The sequence below is a fragment of the Carya illinoinensis genome, chromosome 11 (assembly GCF_018687715.1).
Source record: "Carya illinoinensis cultivar Pawnee chromosome 11, C.illinoinensisPawnee_v1, whole genome shotgun sequence".
Classification (NCBI taxonomy): Eukaryota; Viridiplantae; Streptophyta; class Magnoliopsida; order Fagales; family Juglandaceae; genus Carya; species Carya illinoinensis.
The window spans coordinates 10436159-10458081 of record NC_056762.1 but is presented as its reverse complement, the minus strand read 5'-3'; the positions used below and the strand labels follow the sequence as shown (position 1 = coordinate 10458081).

Below are 21923 nucleotides of genomic sequence, written 5' to 3'. Positions count from 1 at the left end.
AAAACGACATGCCATTTATATCAGTTTCTTTTATAAAAAAAATTAAAAGAAAATGGAGGACTTGTAGTTTATTTAGCATGTTTATTTGTTTTGGTCATGCTATAAATTTTGCTCATTTTTGCATATAGTTATTATTTGTTTTAATTGTGTGAAAATTAGATGATTATTGTGCAAAATTAATAATTATGCTCATATTTAGTTTGCATGAATTGATTATTCCTGTTCTAAATTAATATGTGCATTTTTTATGAGTATATATATACATTTAAAAGCATGAAATTAAATGTTATGCATAATATATAGTTTTAATTATGCAATGTTTATACTTAAATTGCGAGAATATTCTGTGCATAATAATAACATGTTAATTTTAGTTAAAATTATGCAATTTATAATTATTCTCATATTTAGTTAATCCTTATGCATTAAAGGTATAATGTCTAGTGATCAATATGATTTTTGGTTAATTAAAGAATAGCCACAGCATCTTTAGTTAAATAAAAATCATATATTTTGATTGATTAGGATCACATAAATAATATTTAATCATTAATTGTAATTAATCATACTTAGTATAATAAATTTTATCCTACAAGAATTTTTATTATATGATTAATTAAGATAAAATATCAAATTGTTCATAACTTACCCACAAGAATTATGAATTAATAATTTGATAGTTTTATCATTAAGTTTAATATTAGAAAGAATATATATCAAATTATAATCATTAATGGAATATTTGATATAGGAGTATGAATGTGTACATCTAAGAAGGTTCTGTTTAGGAGACTAAATTTTAAACGAGACCATTGTGATTCCTCAAATCTTTTCTGGAAATCTTGAAGTTCTGTTTAGAAAAGACAAATCTTTCCTGGTAACTTAGTAGTACTATTTTTTTTTTTTTTTTTGCAGTAAAATAGACCTTATACATGATTATTGAGTAAATAATTTGATAAAATCTATCATAAAGAATAATTAAATCTGTTTGAATTAAAAATTTAGCTCATAGGCAATTTTTATGTCATTAGATTCAATTTTTAAGCATAATTTACATTGGTAAACCATGAAATTTTATTTAGACCTCAGTTTTAATATAAGCATGTAATCTATAATTTGTGCAGTTGTACAACCTGCAAATCTATCTGATATTCGTTATAATATCCTTGAACTTAAGGGAGATAACTATAAAGTCTGGAAAGAGAGAATTCTTCTTCATTTAGGGTAGATGGATATAGACTATGCTATTAAGAAAGACAAACCACCAGTACTCACTGATACCAGTACTGCAGCGGACATCATGCTTTATAAACAATGGAAGCAATCTAATCGCCTCAACATGATGCTCATTAAGACTAGAATTTCTGCTAGTATTCGTGGTTCTATTTATCATCATGAAAGGTCTGAGACTTACTGAAAGATATTGATGATCAATTTGTCACTTCAGACAAAGCACTAGCAAGCACTTTATTCATGAAGTTCTCATCCCCAAGGCTCACTAATGTGAAAGGTGTGCACGAGCACATCATGCAAATTAGAGACATTGTGGCTCAATTGAAGAAACTTGAGGTTGAAATATCGGAATCTTTCCTGGTGCACTATATCTGGAACACCCTTATGCACCAATATGTACCCTTCAAAATCTCATACAATACACATAAAGATAATTGGTCAATCAATGAACTAATGACCATGTGTGTTCAAGAGGAAGGGAGACTGGTGATAGAACAAGGAGAAAGTGTAATGCTGGCAACGTATGGAAAGGGAAAATCTCAAGCCAACAAGAAAAGGAAATGTAAAATACTTCTCCAAATTGGTGCTGGAATAAAAAAAGATTCTAAGTGTTTCTTCTGTAAAAAAAAAAGGGACACATGAAGAAGGAACGTGCCAAATTTTAGAAATAGCTTACGAACAAAGGTAATCCAACATTGTTTGTTTGTTATGAATCTAATATGGTTAATGTCAATATTAATACATGGTGGATTGACTCTTGATCAACAATCCACATTTCGAATTCCTTGCAAGGTTTGCAAAACCTAAGGAAGCAAGTGGGAAGTGAGCAAAACATCTTATTAGGAAACAAGATGGGCTCGCATGTGGAAGCTATAGAAACTTGCTATTTAATTTTGAGTAGTGGATTTGTTTTGAAATTAGAAAATACCTTTTATGTTTCAAGTTTTTCTAGAAATATTATTTCAGTTTCACGGCTTTTAATTTTTGAATATTCCTTTAATTTTTCAAATTCAACCTTTAGTTTATTTTATAAATATGATTGTGTTGGAAATGGAACATTGTCTGATGGTCTTTACTACATAATTTACAAAACAATACCACTTATGACTCAATGCATGTTCACACTAGCACTAAAAGATGTGTTATTAATGAGAATTCCTTAAAACTGTGGTACTAGAGATTAAGTTATATCTCCATAGAAAGAGTTAAACGATTAGTAAATGAAGGAGTACTAAATATTTTGGATTTTACTGATTTTGAGACTTATGTGGACTGTAGAAAGGGAAAGCAGACCAACAAGTCAAAGAAATGTGCCAATAGGAGTTCAGACATATTAGAAATCATACATACTGATATATGTAGTCCAGATATGAACTCACATGGTCAGAAATATTTTATCTCTTTTATAGATGATTACTCACAATATATGTATCTCTACATGCTTTATAATAAGAATGAAGCATTAGACGCATTTAAGATCTTTAAGGCTAAAGTAGAGAAATAATGCGGTAAGCAAATTAAGATCATGAGATCAGATAGAAGTGGAGAATATTATGGTAGATACACAGAGGATGGACAAGCACCTGGACCATTCGCAAAGTTTTTTAAGAGCATGGAATTGTTGCCTAATACACCATGCCTGATTCATCGGACCAAAATGGTATAACAAAAAGAAGAAACCGAACATTATTGGACATGGTGCAAAGTATGCTTAGCAGTTCCAATCTTCCTAAATCCTTGTAGACTGAAACACTTAAGACAAAAGTATATATATTAAACCAAGTTCCAACCAAAGATGTTCCTAAAATGCTATTTGAATTATGGAAAGGTTGGAAAATGAGTTTGCGACATATGCGCATTTGGGGATGTCCGTCTGAAGTAAGAATTTATAATCTACAAGAGAAGAAGCTGGATCCAAGGACCATTAGTGGGTATTTCAGTGGATATGCTGAAGGGTCTAAATGTTACAAATTTTATTGTCCATCTCACAACACCAGAATTGTGGAATCAAGAAATGCAAAGTTTTTTGAAAATGACTTGATCAGTGGGAGCGATCAAACCAGGAACATAGTTTCTGAGAATGATCATTTAGAATCTCAACCTTCTACCTCAAGTGATAGATTGGTTATTATTCACAGCACCTCTCAAGTACAAACTGGGGTTGAACAACTAATCGTTAAAGTTCCACAAGCTGTTGACAACATTCCAGTAGATCAAGTGGTTCAGAGTTGCCAAGAACTCTTGAACAACAAGTTGCACCACATACTTCTCAAGAATATATGATGGTACAACATTAAGAAGATCTATTAGGCCTAGGAGATCAACAATTTCTGATGATTATGTTGTATATCTACAAGAATCTGGCTACAACACTGGAGTCGAAAATGATCCCGAGTCATTTTCGCAAGCCATGAGTTGCAAAAAATCAGAATTATGATATAATGGCATGAAGGAAGAGATGAATTCTGTGAAAAGTAACAGAATCTGAGATTTGTTGAGTTGCCTAATGGAGTAAAAATCATTGGATATAAATGAGTTTTTAAGACAAAGAAAAACTCATTGGGAAACATTGAGAGATACAAGGCAAGACTAGTTGCTAAGAGATTCACTCAAAAAGAAGGAAGTAATTACTCGGAGACTTTCTCTCCGGTATCTAAGAAAGATTCCTTACACGTTATTTTGGCATCAGTAGCCTATTTTGACTTAGAGTTGTAACAAATAGATGTGAAAACAACATTTCTTAATGGAGATCTAGAGGAGGAGGTTTACATGAAACAACCTGAAGGATTCCCCTTTAGTGATGGTGAGCAATTGGTTTGCAAGTTTAAGAAGTCCATATATGGTTTAAAACAGGCATCCCGCGAATGGTATTTGAAATTTCATACTGTAATTTCTTCATTCAGTTTTGTAGAAAACATTATGGATCAATGTATATACCAGAAGGTCAGTGGGAGTAAAATCTGTTTTCTTGTTTTATATGTGAATGACATTTTACTAGCAACCAATAACAAATACATGCTACATGAGGTGAAACAATTTCTCCCTGAAAATTTCGATATAAAGGATATAGGTGAGGCATCTTATGTCATTGACACTAAGATCTATAGAGACAGATTTCGAGATATCTTAGGTCTGTCTCAAGAAATCTTCATTAATAAATTTTTAGAGAGATTTCGAATGAAGGATTGTTCACCAAGTGTAGCCCCCATTGTGAAGGATGATAGGTTCAATTTGAATCAATGTCCAAGAAACGATATTGAAAGAGAACAAATGAAGAACATTCCATATTCTTCTACTGTTGGAAGCCTAATGTATGTTCAGGTCTGCACAAGACCTGACATTGCATTTGCTGTAGGAATGTTGGGATAATATCAGAGTGATCTAGGTTTCGACCACTGGAGAGCTACAAAGAAAGTAATGAGATACCTTCAAGGAACCAAAGACTCAATGCTTATGTACAGATGGACCGACAATCTAAAAGTAATTGGCTACTCAGATTCTGAATTTGCTGGCTGTATTGATTCATGCAAATCAACATCAGAATACATTTTTTCTTTTTATGACCGGTGGAGCTGTATCATGGAGAAGTGCCAAGCAGACTTTGATTGCCACTTCCATTATGGAAACTGAGTCCGTCTCCTGTTTTGAGGCTACTTCACATAGTGTATGGTTTAAGAGTTTCATTTCTGAACTTAGAGTTATGGACTCTATCAGTAAGCCATTGAGAATATATTGCGACAATTCAGCTGCTGTTTTTATGGCCAAGAACAACAATAATGAGAGTCAAATTAAACACATCAACATTAAGTATTTAGTTATAAGGGAACGTGTAAAATAAAAGAAAGTAGTCATTGAGCACGTAAGCACTGAGTTAATGATAGCTGATCCTTTGACTAAAGGCATGCCATCATTGAAATTCAAGGATCATGTAGTGAATATGGGACTTGGTTCCATTATGTAATTTTTCATTTTATGAACAATGTTATTTTAATGAAAATCTAAAGTATTCTGATGTTTTTCTCATATTGATGTGCGCCTTAATTTAATTTTGAGAAAAATCATCAGTGTTGGACCAAGAATAAACATAGGGTTTATTCATTAAGAAATTGTTACCACATAAATTATGATATTTAAGAAATAAATACATAGTAATACATGGAAAGGTAATACTTGTCAATAGAGGACTTATCACCATGATTCGTGCACTTATTACTCATTACATATTATCGTTGGATTTAAGATGAGATATTAGATTAGAAGTGTGGACCAAGTGGGAGAATATTGACGGTTTCTCACGGAGACCGTTCGTAGGAATGAGTCTCCAGCTCCCCTTGATTTTAGGAGCTCTTTAAAATGTCTTGTGTCAACAAGAATGATCGAAAATGATAAGATTTAGAATAAAGAGTATAATTGCTCCCGGGATAAATATATATATATATGTATGTATGTATGTATGTATGTATATATTATATGACATGAACCTTGGCATTTAATTAGTTGAATTGTAATAGAATAATTAAAATGGTTTGGGGTAGTGACAGGAAAGATTCTGATGAAATAAAGTAATAGCCCATGCTGGTAAAGAATTCAACTTCACTGAAAGCACATTTGTTTGTTTGTTTAATAAGGCACAACTCAAAAAGTGCAACGTGGCATTGACATTTGATTACTCTCTCCATTGAAGTGTTTCTCTCACCCTCAAAATTTCACTGTCAATGGACCAACCTTTAAAATATATGGTTGTTGTCAAACAACTTCAATACTATATTGATACCAAAACATTTGCTTTTCTTTTTCTTTTTATATTTTTCATATGGGAATTGGGGATATGGAGACACCATCTCTAAGCATCCTCATAAGAGATGGATAAATATTATTTAAAATTTTATATTAGGCAAAAGATTTTGGTGAATTGAGATACATACTATAGAAAAAGAAAATTATTAGAATTAATTCATTTCTAAGAAGCATGCAAAAGGATAGAATCCTTCTTACACTTTAATGCTAATGGATGCTTCCTATGGTATCTGATAAAGGACATCTAACTATAAACCATAGGAAAACTTTAAAAATATTTGTTTAGGACTTTTTGACACAAAATCCATATTAAGAGGTGTGCTTCTTTCAACTTCTAGAATAACTTTATATTATACACACATATATGAATGATACTACCGATGGTGGTCACCGAGAGTGGCTATTAAAGGTTTAAGGGAGTTTAAAAAATGTTTGGACAAAAAATAGTATTCGGTGGCCACTTTCAGTAGATGTAGCATCATCCTACACATGTATAAGGTCCTTTTACCAGAGTCATTCACGAAAGGTAAATTAAGGGTGTATTTGGGTATAAGAGTACCTCAATTCTCCTCAACACTTCTCATTACTATTTATTATTTTATTATTAATTTTTACTTACTTTTATTACTATTAATTACTTTTTACCTATTTTTTTATTACTATTCATTACTTTATTATTACTTTTTACCTACTTTTTATTACTATTCACAACTCTCATAAACACTTCTTAACACCCAAATTCACCCTGATTTTAGATGAGATTAGAAAGAATGTTCAATGGTCTATAAACAAAAATAATAATAGTCAATGGACAACATGCATGTGAATATTCTAAGTATCTCTTCCCTAAATCCAATAAAACTTGACCTTATTTTTTCTTATTTGTTTTCATTTATTTATTTTTTTGTATTCTTAAATATTTTTTTTTAAAAAAATAAAATATTATTAAAAATATTTTCTTAATTATTAAATAAAAAAATGAAAATACATACTCGGGAGAAATGCTCGAGACCCATTATTGAGATCCTAAGTATCTCTCTATGTAATTCTTTGTTGACCACTCTAGTTGACCATTAGTTAAAAAGTTTTTTTTATTTAATAATTAAGGAAATGATTTTAATTGTATTGATATATTTTTTATTTTTAAAAATATTATTAAAAAAAGGAAAAAAAATAGCAAAATATTCTAGCGATCAGATGCAGCGGTCTCAAGCGGTAGAGGAGCCCGCTCCCTAGCCACGATGATGTATCCACGTCAGCATCATCTGACTTGAGATAATGCAAAATCAGACGCAGCCAATGAGAATTTGTCAATTTGCTCACCCTATCACCACCCTATCACCAATCATTCTCTTTTACTGTCCGAAATCAGCACACTAAAATAACAGTCACGTTCATACCTCATGCAACCAAACCATTCTCCACCCTACGTGCTTCCGATCTCTAAGAGATCAACGGCCTGAACTGCGTCTCATCTTCTATTCAAACCCACCATCCTTGTGACTTTGAAAAATGTGTTCTGGTCTTAGGAAAATAGCATCTATTTAAAGTATATTCTTCTCTTTTTAACTCATTTTGCATCGACACGAACCCGCGGCCATCTTTCAAAACCTCGGAAGTCCGGGACGTGACTGAGAAGGAAAGAAGTTGACGAAGAAGACTCGAAGAACACAGCTCAAAGTGATGGAGAAAAGAAGGGTCAACTCCATGGCCATGGTTTTCTCACCCTGTAAGCTTCATTACTATCCTTACGTTATATGCTTCTTCTTCTTCTTTCCTCGAATCTTTCGTTTCCTTGCTGTTGATGAATTTATGAATGATTACTGAGGACGGTTTGGTTAGACGAGATATTTTGAATAATAATAAATATTATTATAATATTAATTTTTTAATATTAATTTTACATTGAAATTTAAAAAAGTGAAATTATTTATTATATTTTATACGGAAATTTAAAAAAGTTTTAACGGTGAGTTGCAATTTTTATTTTTGATCTATTTGTTTTTGATTTTTGAGTTTTTGGTTTGTTTGACATGCTTCTGATACGTTTTTCTTGTTTAGCAGTTGCATGATCTTCCCTTGTTGCTTTTATCAGACATTGGACATTCGATTTGAACTATTTTTGGACAAAGGTTGTTGCGTATGAACTGGAATTTAGTTTTTCCCTTTTTAATGTGGCCAATGAGAGGTTGCCACTCTGAACAGTCGGACGCCAATTTTAGTATAACATGGCATAATGTGTTTGCTGTAGGTTGGATATGCAAAGGGATATTTGCACTTTTGACCAACAAATCATGGTCCAGTTTTCATTTTACAACCTATATTGGGTTCCTTTATAGCATTTTATGGTTACCTTGTGTTTAAACTCTGATAATTGCAACAAAGAACTAGTCCTTTTCTTTTGGGTGTGGAAATATGCATTTTTTTTTTTATGCCAATTATATCTAGGTCCCTTTCTGATTCTTAGTTAAGCTTATTGTATAGTCATATTTTGGTATTATATACTTTGCAGGCTTTTCCCCATTGCTATTTCTATTGTTCATTGTCGGGTGCACTGCAAGGCCCCTCTATCCACTCCCTAGTAAAGTAGCTGAGGGCACTAGAAAGCCGTTACAAACTTCTCGTCCATACAACATAGCACATCGAGGTTCAAATGGAGAGATTCCTGAAGAAACTGCTCCAGCATACATGGTAATTGTGGGCATGCCCATCTGGTAGATTTTTATATTTTTCAAACATTCTATATGTATGTGATTTTGAGGTTGATCAGTTCATGCTGATAGGTGAAATAAAATCACTGAGCTAAAAGTTTCCAATTTCACATTTCTGTAAAAAGAATTGCTATGGACATAAAGATAAAATCACTAAGCTAAAAGTTTCCAATTTTACATTTCTATAAAAGAATTGCTACAGACATAAAGAGATTACACAAAATAAACCCACAATCACATTTTTGTAAAAAGAAACAAACATAAAGAGATTACACAAAATAAACCTACAAACTAATGTGGCTTCCTGAAATCCGTTTGATCTGCTTTATAATAAAAGTAACTTTACAATCTGACGCACCATATCAAGCCACATAAGTTTGTAGGTTTACTTTTGTGGCTAAAGTATTTTCCTTCTGTAAATGGTTGCTTAACCTTCTATAAATGAACTTATTTATGTTGGTTAGTTACTTAAAACAAGTTTACAATCCACAACAATCAAAGTTCAAAACATATGCATAAAATGTGGGATTTGTGTGGGGTGTGGGTGAAATTGAGCTTTTAGCTCTGCATGCGCGTGCCTGTTCATGTGCATAAGATGTAGACTTGCTTACATTTGTAGTGGTATAAAAAACATTATCCTTTTCATTTTTTGTCAGCTATGCCAATTTAATTATGAGAAACCATATTGGAAACAAAGTTTTGGGCATAGTGTTTTTCCTAACTTGATGAGCCTCTTCTCTAACCTCATAAATATTGCCATGAAAATTACTTATTCTTGCAGAGAGCTATTGAAGAGGGTGCAGACTTCATTGAAACAGATATACTATCTTCCAAAGATGGCGTTCTTATATGCTTCCACGATGTTACACTCGATGATACTACTGATGTTTATCAACACAAGGAGTTCGCCAATCGTAAAAGGACCTATGAAGTCCAAGGGAACAACACCACTGGCTTTTTTACTGGTATGGAAGCCATTAAGCTTGCAACTTCCTTTTATCATTGCATTCCAAAGATTCATCACATAGTCTAGCTGGCTAAAAGGTTAAGCTTAATTTATAAGCTACCAACAAACTTGCACTCTGTGTACATGTGTGTGTGTCTATACGAGTATCTTGTTGTCTTCAATGCCCTTTTCTCCTACTGTTAGTTTGTCCCGTTACAAAGATTTATTTGAGTTCAAAAAATTTGAACATTAATTTAATTATGTGCAGTTGATTTCACAATAAAAGAACTGAAGTCACTGCGGGTGAGACAGAGGTATCCTTTTCGAGATCAACAATATAATGGTTAGTTTCTCTTTTTGGATAAATAATTTTTAGCATAGAAATTCCTTTCTTAATTTCACTAGATCATGTAAAATTTATTCTCTGCTCTGAATGATGTTTTTTCATGGTTTGCTACATTTCGTGAGAAAAGAAATTCCCCTTCTTGATTTCACTAGATCATGTAACAGTGGCTATAACCAGTTATTAGTATGTAGTGCATCAGTGGCTAAATAGTATTATGCACCCAGAGTGCATCATACTACAAGTCACACTTGATTGGCTTTGGGTTGCCTCTGGTAGCCACTGCCTTGATGTAAGTCTAAAGCTTATAGCTAAGCTTTTCTCTTGGCCCCTTGGGCAAATTAGATGATATGTGAGTTAGATTTAAATTTCAAATAATTTGTTCTTGTTAATTATATTCAAAGTGATATTTAGAAATTTTTTTGTACGATTTGTCTTAATATCAAAATATTGTTGAACCACTAAAATAAAATATTATACTGTCATTTAATTTAAGTTTGTGGTATTACAAGAACAAAGAGGTCAAACATATGTAGCCCAAGGTTGTCCCATCTTTTATTTTCAAAATTTTGCATGTTGTCTGTGTATCTTTGTGAAAATCTAATCTGTATGCTTATACCTCACATCAAATCATAATCCTTAGTTAAAACAAGAAGAATATCTTGCACCTTGGTCATGGTTGCCTAGATCCTCATATCAAACCTTTGTGTATGATAGGCTATACGATTTTTTATTCAATTTTATGGCATTGTTGTTTCTTCACTTTATCTTTCATTTTCAAGGAAAATATTTTCCCTTTCAGCTGGGCCAGATATTAAAATATTTAACTGGTTACCTTTGTGCTTTATTCCTCAGGACAATTTACCATTATTACTTTTGAAGAGTACATTTCAATTGCACTGGATGCTACCAGAGTTGTTGGAATATATCCAGAGATTAAGAATCCTGTATTTATTAACCAGCAAGTGAGTTATATCTTCCTAAGTTCTGCCAAAAAATGGTTGTGCAGAACAAATATCTTTGCTTTAAAACTCACCACGAGTACTTGGAGATGTTCGTGATACATAGGAATAACTAAATTTAGTAAATACAAATACCATCTGTAACTAAGTTAACATACTTTGAGCTGTTAGACAATAATGAAACCTTTGAGAAGATTGTTATCACATTGGTCTCCAAAAATTTTATCAAGCACCTTGATCTCCTCACTCGTCGCTCTTTTCTATGTTTGTTGTAAGAAACTTTACAAAATTTGCCTGAGTGGAGAGAGGGGCCAAGAGCTCTTTGTATAGTATGCCAAAGTAGCCCATCCCTCAAGACAATAACTTATAGGCCCAATAACTTCCTCTAAAATTCAATTACTTCAAGAAATCAATTGGTTAGAAAACTAAAAAGGCATGAGTTGAGATAACCACAAAGATGCGTTAGGAATTAGCTTAATTAGTATATCCTTTTTATTTAATAACTCTAATTTTGGTTACATATATCATTTAATATTAATTTGTAATCGCATATAACAGGGGAGTGAATGATGTGGTTTTTTTATTGCTATACATGCTTTTATACACTAATTCATCTTCCCCTAACATATCAATCGATACCATCAACAGGTGAAATGGCCCGGTGGTAAGAGATTTGAAGACAAGTTTGTGGAGACACTCAAGAAGTATGGATACAAGGGTTCATACCTGTCAAAAGAGTGGTTGGCACAACCTGTATTCATTCAGTCATTTGCCCCTACTTCACTTATATATGCCTCAAATCTGACAGACTTGCCCAAGATTTTATTAATTCATGATATTACTGTTCCAACTCAAGACACTGATCAGGTTTGTATTCTCACTTGCATAACCTCCCTATTGACAACAAACACAATTATTTGTTAACTTCTCTGCATATGTTTTATAAGTTTTTGGATTAATTTGGACTTGGTGAGGTGATGATCTTTGAAACATTTCATATATCTTTAGGTCCTTTCCGAGAGTGAACATATGCTAAAATATTCTGGAGTATTTACATGTGTAGATCATGCAAATCTTAATTAACTGTCAACGAAAAGCAATGTCCTAGCAGTTCTATCAGTCTTTGTTTAATAAATATTTACCTTTTGTCAGCAAATGAATGTCTACAAAAACCATATATCCTATAGCAGAATCTATTTACTTACACTTTACATACGGTTTATATTTTCTACCTTCCTTAAAAGGAAAGTTATGTAATGAGTCCATAGTCGATAGAAACTTGGCATCACATAAAACTCATTCTATGGCCATGATTCATGGCTTTCCGGTTCAGAATCTATGTTCTATTTCTTTCATTTTTTTAACCTTAAATGTTCATCCAAAACTTCTTCACCAATTCCTGGTTATGCAGTATGTTTTATTCTTCCATTATAAAATTTCCAATATTTGGATTCCTGTGGGAATAAAATGACATTAATGATGTGCAGTCATACTGGGAAATTACTTCAGATAAGTACTTTGACTACATTAGGAAATATGTGGTGGGCATTGGACCTTGGAAGGATACTGTGGTTCCTGTTGAAGATAATTATTTGCAAACACCTACTGATCTTGTTGCTCAAGCACACTCCCATAACCTACAGGTACATTTCTTCTGTCAAAAGCTATTATTTTTATGGTTAGTTATATAAATAATTCAAAATTTTTGCAATCAATAGTCATTTTTGTTTAATGCTGCATTAATCTGTTTACCAGTCTCTCCAGCTTCCTTTTTGCTTTGATAATTTCCCATCAGACTGAACAGTGGAACACAAGAAATAATGCGTGCCATCTTAATTTACAGTTCAAATGTTGAATAACAAACTGGGTTAAAAGATGATGCCATTTCTTTCAAACAGTCTGTGGCACTCGGTGAATAACCAGAACAAAATTGTTAATATAATGGAATAGTTTTCCCCCTAATTACTGAGCTTGTGGCCAATGCTGTAAGCAAATGGTAAGTATTGGATCCCTGAAAGTTTTCTTCCCATTGAATAAAAATGCCTGGCACTGCTGTGTTACAACAGCATTCACAATGATCAATACTTATCATTGGTCCAGCCACAAATTAACAACACTCAGATACATGAGAGAGAGAATATCATGAATTGATCTAAGGAATGCCTATATGGAGCTGTACATATGCGTCTCTTTCGTTAAAGAAAAAATTATAAGATGTATGGAACTTGATATTCTATGAAAAGTTTTTTCAATGGTTATTCTTCATTGTGATCATTTTTGGACAAGTTCTTTTACAACTTTAGGATTGGTCAATTTTTCTGGTTTAATATGCCTTATCAAGTGACACATATCAAAAGGTAACCGAGGTTGTTGCAAGTGATAATTGCATGGTTTGGGTAGTGAACGTTGTTTGATATTAATTTATGGGTTTTTTTGTATGGCCAGTGAAATTTCGGATTCAGGTCTAATTTAGTTTCAATATACTTCTCTAAGAATATTTCACAAATTACAAGGATGCATTCAATAGAAAATCAAAGCACTCTGGTCTTGGGCACCAGCTCTCTTTCAATATTCTCCTTGAAATCTTCATTCAAGAACCTCACTTTCCTCAAACTCGCTTTCCATCCACGTGGCTTCCTCCACCCCAAAAGCATCAAATGAAAGTACATCCAATTTCGGCCACCAGCTGAACCATTAAGAGTACAGACGGTTGTAAAATTGGACCATACACTCTAGATTTCTGTCTCCAGCTCACTTCCCCCTTCAGGATTATCTGCTCTAATTTTCTAGCAATAACTTCTCATAACACCTCTTCTATAAGGCTCTCCCTTCCATGATGCCATCAAGATTGCTAACATTTCTCAATAGTAGATTTCTGGTTCTCAACAAGTCTGCAATACCGATAGAAAGAAAAAATGTTCATGCTCCTCGTTCCATTTCATCAGATATTTTCTGAAAGCTTTCAACTTGCAAGAAAATACAAAACTAGGGATCCATTGTAGCATAGATCAATCACCACTTCTTTACCTTGTCCACAAAACCCTCTGCCTTTAACCCCATGTTTTCAAATTTGAGAAAGAGGTAAGATGATGGATTGCTACTAAATGTACTAGTGTTGGGAAACTATCGACCATTTGTTGCTTCATAGTTAAGTTGCTAGGGCTTTCTAAGCCACATTCTTCCACCTCTTCAGGATTAAAGGCACAGGTATGGCGGATTGCTCCTTTGTGTCAATGTAAGGTATGAGGAAGGAAAGAAACATCCATGATTTTGAAGATCACGAGTGAACGTCACTAGAGTTAAATGCCTCCATGCTCAAATCGCTGTAGAATTGGACAAACACTAGCAACACTTCTCATCTGCTGTAGATTTTCTGAACTCTTGTTCTCCTTCCTCGCCTTAACAAGGTGTTTTGCTTTGTCTACTTCCTATGTGCTTGGTTTGCACCCCTGGCCTCTTTTATTAACATTTGTTATCTTCACTTGTAAAAAGAGAGAAAAGAAAAAAAAAAGTAAATATTTTAGTCAGAAATATAATGTTTTAGATACTGATACTGCATGGCTCTACGGATCCCGTTGTTTGTAAATCAGTTTTATCTCATTTTCTTCTTTCAGATTTGTTGGCTGAGAAATTGTGACTTTCTCTGACATTTCAAAGTTTTTCACCAAGTTCTTGAGCTGAATTGCATATTTGGCATGGTGATTTCAATGCAGGTGCACCCATACACTTACCAAAATGAGAACCAGTTCTTACACTTGAACTTTCATCAAGACCCATATCAGGAATATGATTATTGGATTAATAAGATAGGAGTTGATGGACTATTTACGGACTTCACAGGCAGCCTCAATAATTATCAGGAATGGACCTCTTCTTTTTCTTTAAACAATAGTGATGATAGAGCTTCTAAGCTACTACATAAAATTGCATTGATGGTCACTTCCTATGAAAAGGTATGAAAAGGCAAGTTGTACCTATGATTATATGGCATCATCATTTTTATACGAACTTTCAGCGTACAACAGCGTCGCTTAAACTCAGCAAGTCAAGGTCATTTATCAGCTGTTTTCCTCCCAGACTCCTAATAAACCCTTTATCTGTTGAGCTAATCAGTAGTACAAAGTTTTGGAATTGGCTTGCAGTCAAGCTTGTATGTGGGTCCAGATAAAGCAGTTTTCTTATCAATATGATTAAATAAAATTTGTTATCTTGTATACGGTTGGGTTTTCAGGCATAGCTTGTTACATTTTTTTCTTTTGTATTTTGGTTTTTGACTTAAAACATAGCTGAATTTGCACATATTTCATGCTGTGAAAATTCCATAATTTGCATCACCCCCTTCTTGTGGGTTTTCATTTTTCCTCTCTTGGGAATCCTAATCTTTTCGGAGTGATAATAAAAATGACATTGTCGAGTTTGGAATTCAATTAAAATCCTGCATAGAACCAAACCAAAGCATCTAAAATGCTTATGAAAGCCATGATGGCATATTTACAGGGAAACCATCTTTAAGAATTAAGTGGGACAACTCTTGAGAGCCAACATGTTGCGCCCCATGACTGACTGACTCATTACTAAGTTGCAGTTGGTGACTAATTTCTCATCACCAATCAATAAAACCATAAAAAGAATAACCATTGAAGTGGTATTTCTCAATTACCTCCTACCACAAAGACTTGCTTCATTTTAGGTTTTATATCTTATGATGAATGAACACTTGAGAGTTGGTTTCAGATGGCCTAAAATGGGACAATATGATTGTTTGATTATATAAAAACATAACTATACATTTTGGAGTTTAATTCTTAGAGCTTGAGGGCAAAGTCAGTCATTTCTATCCATTCGAAGCAATACTGCTCGATGGTAAAATTCAGTTGTCAAATTAATTATCATTTTCCCAAAATAAAAAAAAAAAAAGGATATTAGAGTTACAATGCCACAGCATTAAACATTATATCAGGACATTTGTGATAGAAATCTATAGCAGGATAATCCGAAGACAAAAAGGCACCCATATCATACACCTGAAAGGAAATATTTTACAAGCAATGGTGTGACAGCCAACACTTTTAAGCAAATAAAGATTAGTCTTATCAGCATTCGATTAAGAAACTGTTCCTAAGATTTAGATTGATGTGAAGGACTATTACCAAAACAGCATAATAATACTAATAATCTAAGTCACCCTATTTAGGAACTCTCATCTTGGATATCTCTTCCAGTAAAAATCTTGATTCAGCAGCAAAATCAACTGGAGCAACAGCCCGGACTGTGATCCTCTGCTTCTTGTCGTTATTGTACTCGTGCTGAGCAACACTAACCCGGAAAAGATAAGGATTCCATGTAGCTTGTTTCAGTTTCAGTTGGTATGAATTCTCTTCTTCCATCTGAAAAAAAGTATGATTAAAAGGTTTCACCACAAAGATGTAGATACAAGTTACCAAACATTTTACTTTCTTTTCATGTTAGGTTTATGAGTCATATTGATTGTATTGGTAGTTTACCTGGGATTTCAGCTTATCCAGTTCATCGGCAGAGCACCCAACAATTTTCTCCGCTTCTTCATTAAAAGTAGAGAAATATGCTTCACCACTCCCATCAGAAATTTTGACCACCATTATGTACCTAAAAGAGAAAAAAAAATAAAGTACAAAAAGTAAATTCGAAAGTCAATTTTGAAAATTCTACATGCATGTTGATTCTAGTCGTATCAAATTTCCCGATTTGTCACCTTAATCTGCACTCTTCCTCATTTTTCTGGCACCCTTCACACCAATACCCAGACCCCAAAGCCTCTGTCACTTTTTTGCTGCAAGTTTTGCAAGCACGGTACCACATCGTTTGATCAGGCCTGATGAAGCTGATATATCCTCTAATGCTGAAAAACACAGGCTGCCCAGAACAAAAACAAAGCCCAGATTATTAAAACAAAAAACCCAACGTAAAGCTGCGGAAATCAACCTTTCCGATTCTAGTCCTACAACATGGAAAATTTGTTTAATATTACTACCATATTGGAACCTTTAAGAACACCGCAAAATCCCATAGAAGAGAATTCAATTTGCTCCAACACAAAAAGTTAAAACTATCTAAAGTAAAATTTTGCTTCAATGTGTAAACTCTTTAATAAATATTTACTCTTTAATATTATAAGTGCTTGAAAAAATAAAAAGGAAATTCCTATTAATTACAATGAAGAGCTCATCATAATACCTTGTCCTCGCCCAAGGATGGGTTTTTGGTGATATAAGAAATGGAGACTCGGTCCGAGTACATTGACCTCGATCCGTTCCTTGATGATGGGCTCATACCAGAGCTGACAGAAGCCATTGAACTTTCTTTACCCTCGGAATCATACCTGTCCCGGAAAAACAAAAATATAGTTAAAAATCATGGTCATAAAGGCAAGAAGATGAGCCAATAGCCATATGGCCATTACATACCAGGATCTCAACTTCTTTGCTTCTGGTATATCTGGATCTACAAGTACTATACTTTTGCTAATCGCTGACAAAGATACGCCTAGAACATCACATAAAGGAAAACATTATAGACGGAAAATCTGTTGCCGTTTCTTTATACGGAACATTATACATCAATATTTGAGTTATTTCAAGCTTAAGAAATAGTTGGTACCTTGAAAGTCCCCAACTTTTAGGGACTTAATTGCAACGATAGGAGATTTCTCAGCAATATCCAACAATTCCTGCCCTAAGTTAGTTGCATGCTCATTCCACAAGGAGACCACAACTGTCTTTTTCCTGCAAAACAGATTTTCTTGGCTTGAGCATGACACAGAAGATGAATGTAGCATTAAGTGCAGGCTATTTACTTACGTCTCATCAGCAACAGTAATATCACGCTTTGGGATTGTCTCATTGTTACTCTTCCTCCGAATGCTCATTGTAGGAGACACATTTTGAACAACTCCAATAATATCTGAAAAAATATAGTAATAAATACAAGGAAAAAATTCATTAACACATGAGTAATACATCCCAAGAACCGATTCTCACCCACAAGCTCGTTAGCATTGACATAAGGACCTAACTGATCGATCTGGACAAAATTGAATTTTGTTTCAGGAACAAAAGCTTCTTCATTGCCAGCCTCTTCTACCTCTGAATTCTCATTCAAGGTCATCTCATAATCATTTTTCACTGTCTTAAACTGCTTGTTGGCAAGTTTTAGAGTTCCCCTTGAAATATAATAAACCTTCCCTAATTGAAACCTGTCAAAGAATTTCTTTGCAGCTTCATTGAACATTGTTGCTTGTATCTGTGTGCCCTGAAACAAAGAAACCAAAATATCATATTTACCAAAAATGAGATTCTAAAAACCTTCTGTGATTTAGTGGAAAATGAAATGTAAAAGTGTCTTCTATTTTGGTGTCTTACTTCTTCATCTGTTAACTCCACGTTGAAGACACAGCCTTCTCCTCTAGCATTCTTATATGTACGCATATTCCCTTTGCTTGTAACACGAACCTTTATGGTCCAACTGCCTTGGTATGGGTTCAAGGATACCAAAGGAAAAACTCTTCGAGTCATGGACATCCGCGCAGCTGGGGCCATACTGAATTTAAGACGAGAAAGAATATCAATGCACATAAACCATTAAGCCTTGGGCACGCATTACTTGAAGGCAGAATAGCACTAGGTAGGTGCTAATTCAAATTCTACATTCCGAACGTATATTAACATTCTGACATATGACATTCAATACTCACTTCTCCCGTTGCTCGTGTACTATCTGAGCAGCTGATTTTGCAACGATCTCCTGCTTTGTCTTCAAAAGAATGCCAGGTCCTTCACTTTTCATCTCAGTCTTTATCTCATTTTCTTGCTTTGGTTTCAACAAAATGCCAGTTCCCTCACTCCGGCACTCGGACTTAATCTCCGTTTCTAGCTTGACCTCAGTTTTGATCTCCATTTCGAGCGGAGGGGAAACTACCTCGCATTTGGTGACAATTAGGTATCTGAAAAACAGCATTACGCAATATTCAAGACCCAATACAATTAGTATCTAACTGAGGCTTGCAGAAACTTAAAAAGACAGTAAGTATTGGCTTCTTTGGGAGTTTTTCAGAAGGGATGCTTACTTATCAGGCTTATTCGGAATGTCATTGAGAGTATAATCAAGGATGCGGATGAGACCCAGGTTTTGAATATTTCCCGACATCACTTCAGTACTCATATTCGATGGCAGAATCGCTCTTAGCTTCCTCTCTCCATCGCTAGCTGAAAACCTGGATACAGAACGCGGGCGTCAAAAGCTTCTTTTTAAGTTTGAAAAAACGAGAGAAAAAAAATTATGTGAAACCCCCACAATCTTTATTTAGACATGCTGAGTATAGTAACAAAATTACACAAAATCATCAACTCAGACATTGGGGCTAGTAAGCAACCCGCGCTTAACCCTAAATTTCCAGTAAAGAAGAACAAAAAAATACACGCACGCGCGAGGTTATGCCAAAGAACTATCAATTAGTTCAGCGCAAGATTATTATTGATACTCAAAAATTCAAATCTAATAGAACTCAGACGTATGTAGAAATTTCCGAGTATAAACAACATCGATGTAATTTTCCACCTATCAAATCGGGGATCCGATCAATCCTAATCGCCGGATCAGAGATAGTGTTTCTACATTCGTAAGGTAGAAACACAAGAAGGAAGAGGCTCCAAAAGCAACACAGACCAGAAAACAGATATACGTGTGTGTGTGTGTGTGTGTGTGTTATATACACGCGCAGGCGGATTGGCAAGAAGAGAACAACTCACATGAAACGATTACCCGAAGTACCGGTGGCCTTGAGATCAACAACTTGGACAACGAGATCCGGAACATCAGAGGAAGATTCCGGCGACGGGTTTGATAGTATAGTCGAGACCGCCTCTGGGGTCACGGAAATTGCCATTCTCTCTCTCTCTCTCTCTCTCTCTCTCTCTCTCTCTCTCTCTCTCTCTCTCTCTCTCTCTCAAACAGTGTTTTTGCTTTGGATTTGACGATGGGGGGTGGAGAGAGGCTCAGGCATTCTTGTAGTTGTGCCTTTCGGCGCCAAGTTTTGGTGGTTTTGGTGTTTTTCAATTTCGCGCCTGGCGCCAATTGTAATTTCCGGCTTCGAATGTCCACTTTTATCAATTTTGGATTTGACGAATGTGTGGATTGGGCTGGGTTTGTTTTTCAACTCAGCTCTGGGCCCATTGGGCCTTGGGGATAATAATGAATGTAGCCTTTTTTTTGTTTTTTTTTGTTTTTTTTTTAAATAATATATCATTGCATTGAAATGAGTTTCATAAAAAAATATACCCAAAAAAATCTAAAATTTTCACATAATCTTATTTCAAAGTATCTCAATTATTCAATAATTAAAATTAATGATTGATTATTATCAATTGATTCAATCCTAATTACTATTCGTTATTCTTTATATGTTTTTTTTTTAATATCTCAAAAATATGTCAAAAATTTGATAATTTATAAAAAGATATAGCGAAAGAAGCTGTAAACTCAATCATAAATTGTGGAAATTTTTTATTTATTTTAAGCTCAATCTTTCCCATAAACAATTGGGGCATCTTCAAACTTATAATTATCAATTTTGGACCTAAGCATGGCCAAATTTATTATCTGGAAAATAGAAAAAAATCTACTCATCATTTTAATTCTTATTATCTTCTCATCATCTCATAATGTGGTATCAGATGATAGGTTCATAAATAAAATAGAATAAATAGTTTCTAATTATCTAATGTCGCATCATGTGATGATGAGTAACATTTCTCCTAAAAAATATTATACGTAATTGTTTTAGCCTAACTCCAACTATTAGCACATTAATCTCCAAATCTTGATTGAGCAGTTTGAGGTCCTCTTCCCTTACTTTTTTTTTTTTTCTTTGTTTTCATGTTGGTGAAGAGACATCTCAGAGAGTTTGCTTGAGTGGAGAGAAGAACTAAGAGCTATTTTATATGATATGTCAAACTAATCTTAATGATCAAGATTAATAACATTAATTTCTTTAATTTAATCTGAAATTAAATAACCTATGATGAATATATTTGTTACAAAACTAGAAATGCATGAGTTGGAGAAGAAAAAAAATAAAAAGGCATGTGTTGGAAAAGCTAAAAGGGTGGCTCTACAGCCATCGCTAGAAGCTCTCGCTAGTAACTTTTGTGGTTTTTTCTTTTCTTTTCTTTTTTTTTTTTTTTTTTTTTTTTTGCTTTTTTTTTTTACATGTATTTTTTAAACATTTTTAAATATTTAAAAAAATTCACAACATTCTTAAAACAAATACTTACTTAATCATTAAGTAAAAAATAATGAAAAAATAAATAAAAATTCCTAGCGGTAGCTCTAGCAGGAAGCACTAACGAGAAGAGTAGCATTTTCCAAACTAAAAAACTCACTAAAGTGAAATTCATTAGCTTAGTAGATATATTAATATTCATTTAATAACTTGTAAGTTTAATAGCATGTACCATTTAACCTTGATTAAATGATATACTAACTAGGGGGTAAATGAATTACTGACTATGTAAAAACTATTTTTGTTCATTGTTCAGACCCAATTACACACAGATGAATTGCAGATTTTATTCTTCAACAAATTCTGATACGCCTGAATCTTCACACCATGGGTAATGAAACTCCTTCCATTACTCATTTTTGCCCCAATTCACACCATCACCATCAGTACAACGTATGAAGAGAAGGGAGAAAATAAGAAGAGTAAACACTGAACACATTGCTTTCACTATAATCTGAAAAGTTTGAAACCCTTGCTGGAGATTCCTTGACTAATCTTCCACTAATTCCTCTTGTTTCTGCTAGTAGTTAAACAAACGAGGATTGCTATAGCCACAAAGAGATTAAATAAAAATTATCCTACAAATTGACAGCTTCATGTAATCTGTCACATCTAC

The 21923-nt window shown here is 33.8% G+C and overlaps 2 protein-coding genes across 2 annotated transcripts; one reads left to right on the top strand and one right to left on the bottom strand.

Moving 5' to 3' along the window:
* Positions 1–7476: 7476 nt before the first annotated feature.
* On the top strand, positions 7477–15208 carry LOC122281170 (glycerophosphodiester phosphodiesterase GDPD6). Its single transcript, XM_043092487.1, has 8 exons — positions 7477–7759; positions 8543–8721; positions 9523–9706; positions 9956–10030; positions 10886–10995; positions 11641–11859; positions 12480–12635; positions 14706–15208. Exons 1-8 carry the CDS (start codon positions 7714–7716, stop codon positions 14949–14951), a joined length of 1215 nt encoding a protein of 404 aa, XP_042948421.1. The 5' UTR covers positions 7477–7713; the 3' UTR covers positions 14952–15208.
* A 728-nt stretch (positions 15209–15936) lies between these two features.
* Positions 15937–19992, bottom strand: LOC122281169 (replication protein A 70 kDa DNA-binding subunit B). Its single transcript, XM_043092486.1, has 13 exons — positions 19975–19992; positions 19776–19930; positions 19094–19240; positions 18722–18970; positions 18390–18567; positions 18009–18279; positions 17829–17931; positions 17629–17753; positions 17436–17514; positions 17206–17350; positions 16724–16884; positions 16497–16617; positions 15937–16379 (listed from the first exon to the last, which is right to left on the bottom strand). Exons 2-13 carry the CDS (start codon positions 19910–19912, stop codon positions 16179–16181), a joined length of 1917 nt encoding a protein of 638 aa, XP_042948420.1. The 5' UTR covers positions 19913–19930; positions 19975–19992; the 3' UTR covers positions 15937–16178.
* Positions 19993–21923: the final 1931 nt, after the last annotated feature.

What these genes read in the sequence shown, in the direction of transcription:
- LOC122281170 (XM_043092487.1), top strand. Translation starts at nt 7,714, where the DNA reads ATGGAGAAAAGAAGGGTCAACTCCATGGCCATGGTTTTCTCACCCT. An exon ending in AAACTGCTCCAGCATACATG is followed by an intron (nt 8,722 to 9,522) that starts GTAATTGTGGGC and finishes TTATTCTTGCAG; the next exon opens with AGAGCTATTGAAGAGGGTGC. An exon ending in CACACTCCCATAACCTACAG is followed by an intron (nt 12,636 to 14,705) that starts GTACATTTCTTC and finishes ATTTCAATGCAG; the next exon opens with GTGCACCCATACACTTACCA.
- LOC122281169 (XM_043092486.1), bottom strand. Translation starts at nt 19,912, where the DNA reads ATGGCAATTTCCGTGACCCCAGAGGCGGTCTCGACTATACTATCAAAC. An exon ending in ATTCCGAATAAGCCTGATAA is followed by an intron (nt 18,971 to 19,093) that starts GTAAGCATCCCT and finishes GCTGTTTTTCAG; the next exon opens with ATACCTAATTGTCACCAAAT. An exon ending in CAATGCTAACGAGCTTGTGG is followed by an intron (nt 17,932 to 18,008) that starts GTGAGAATCGGT and finishes ATATTTTTTCAG; the next exon opens with ATATTATTGGAGTTGTTCAA.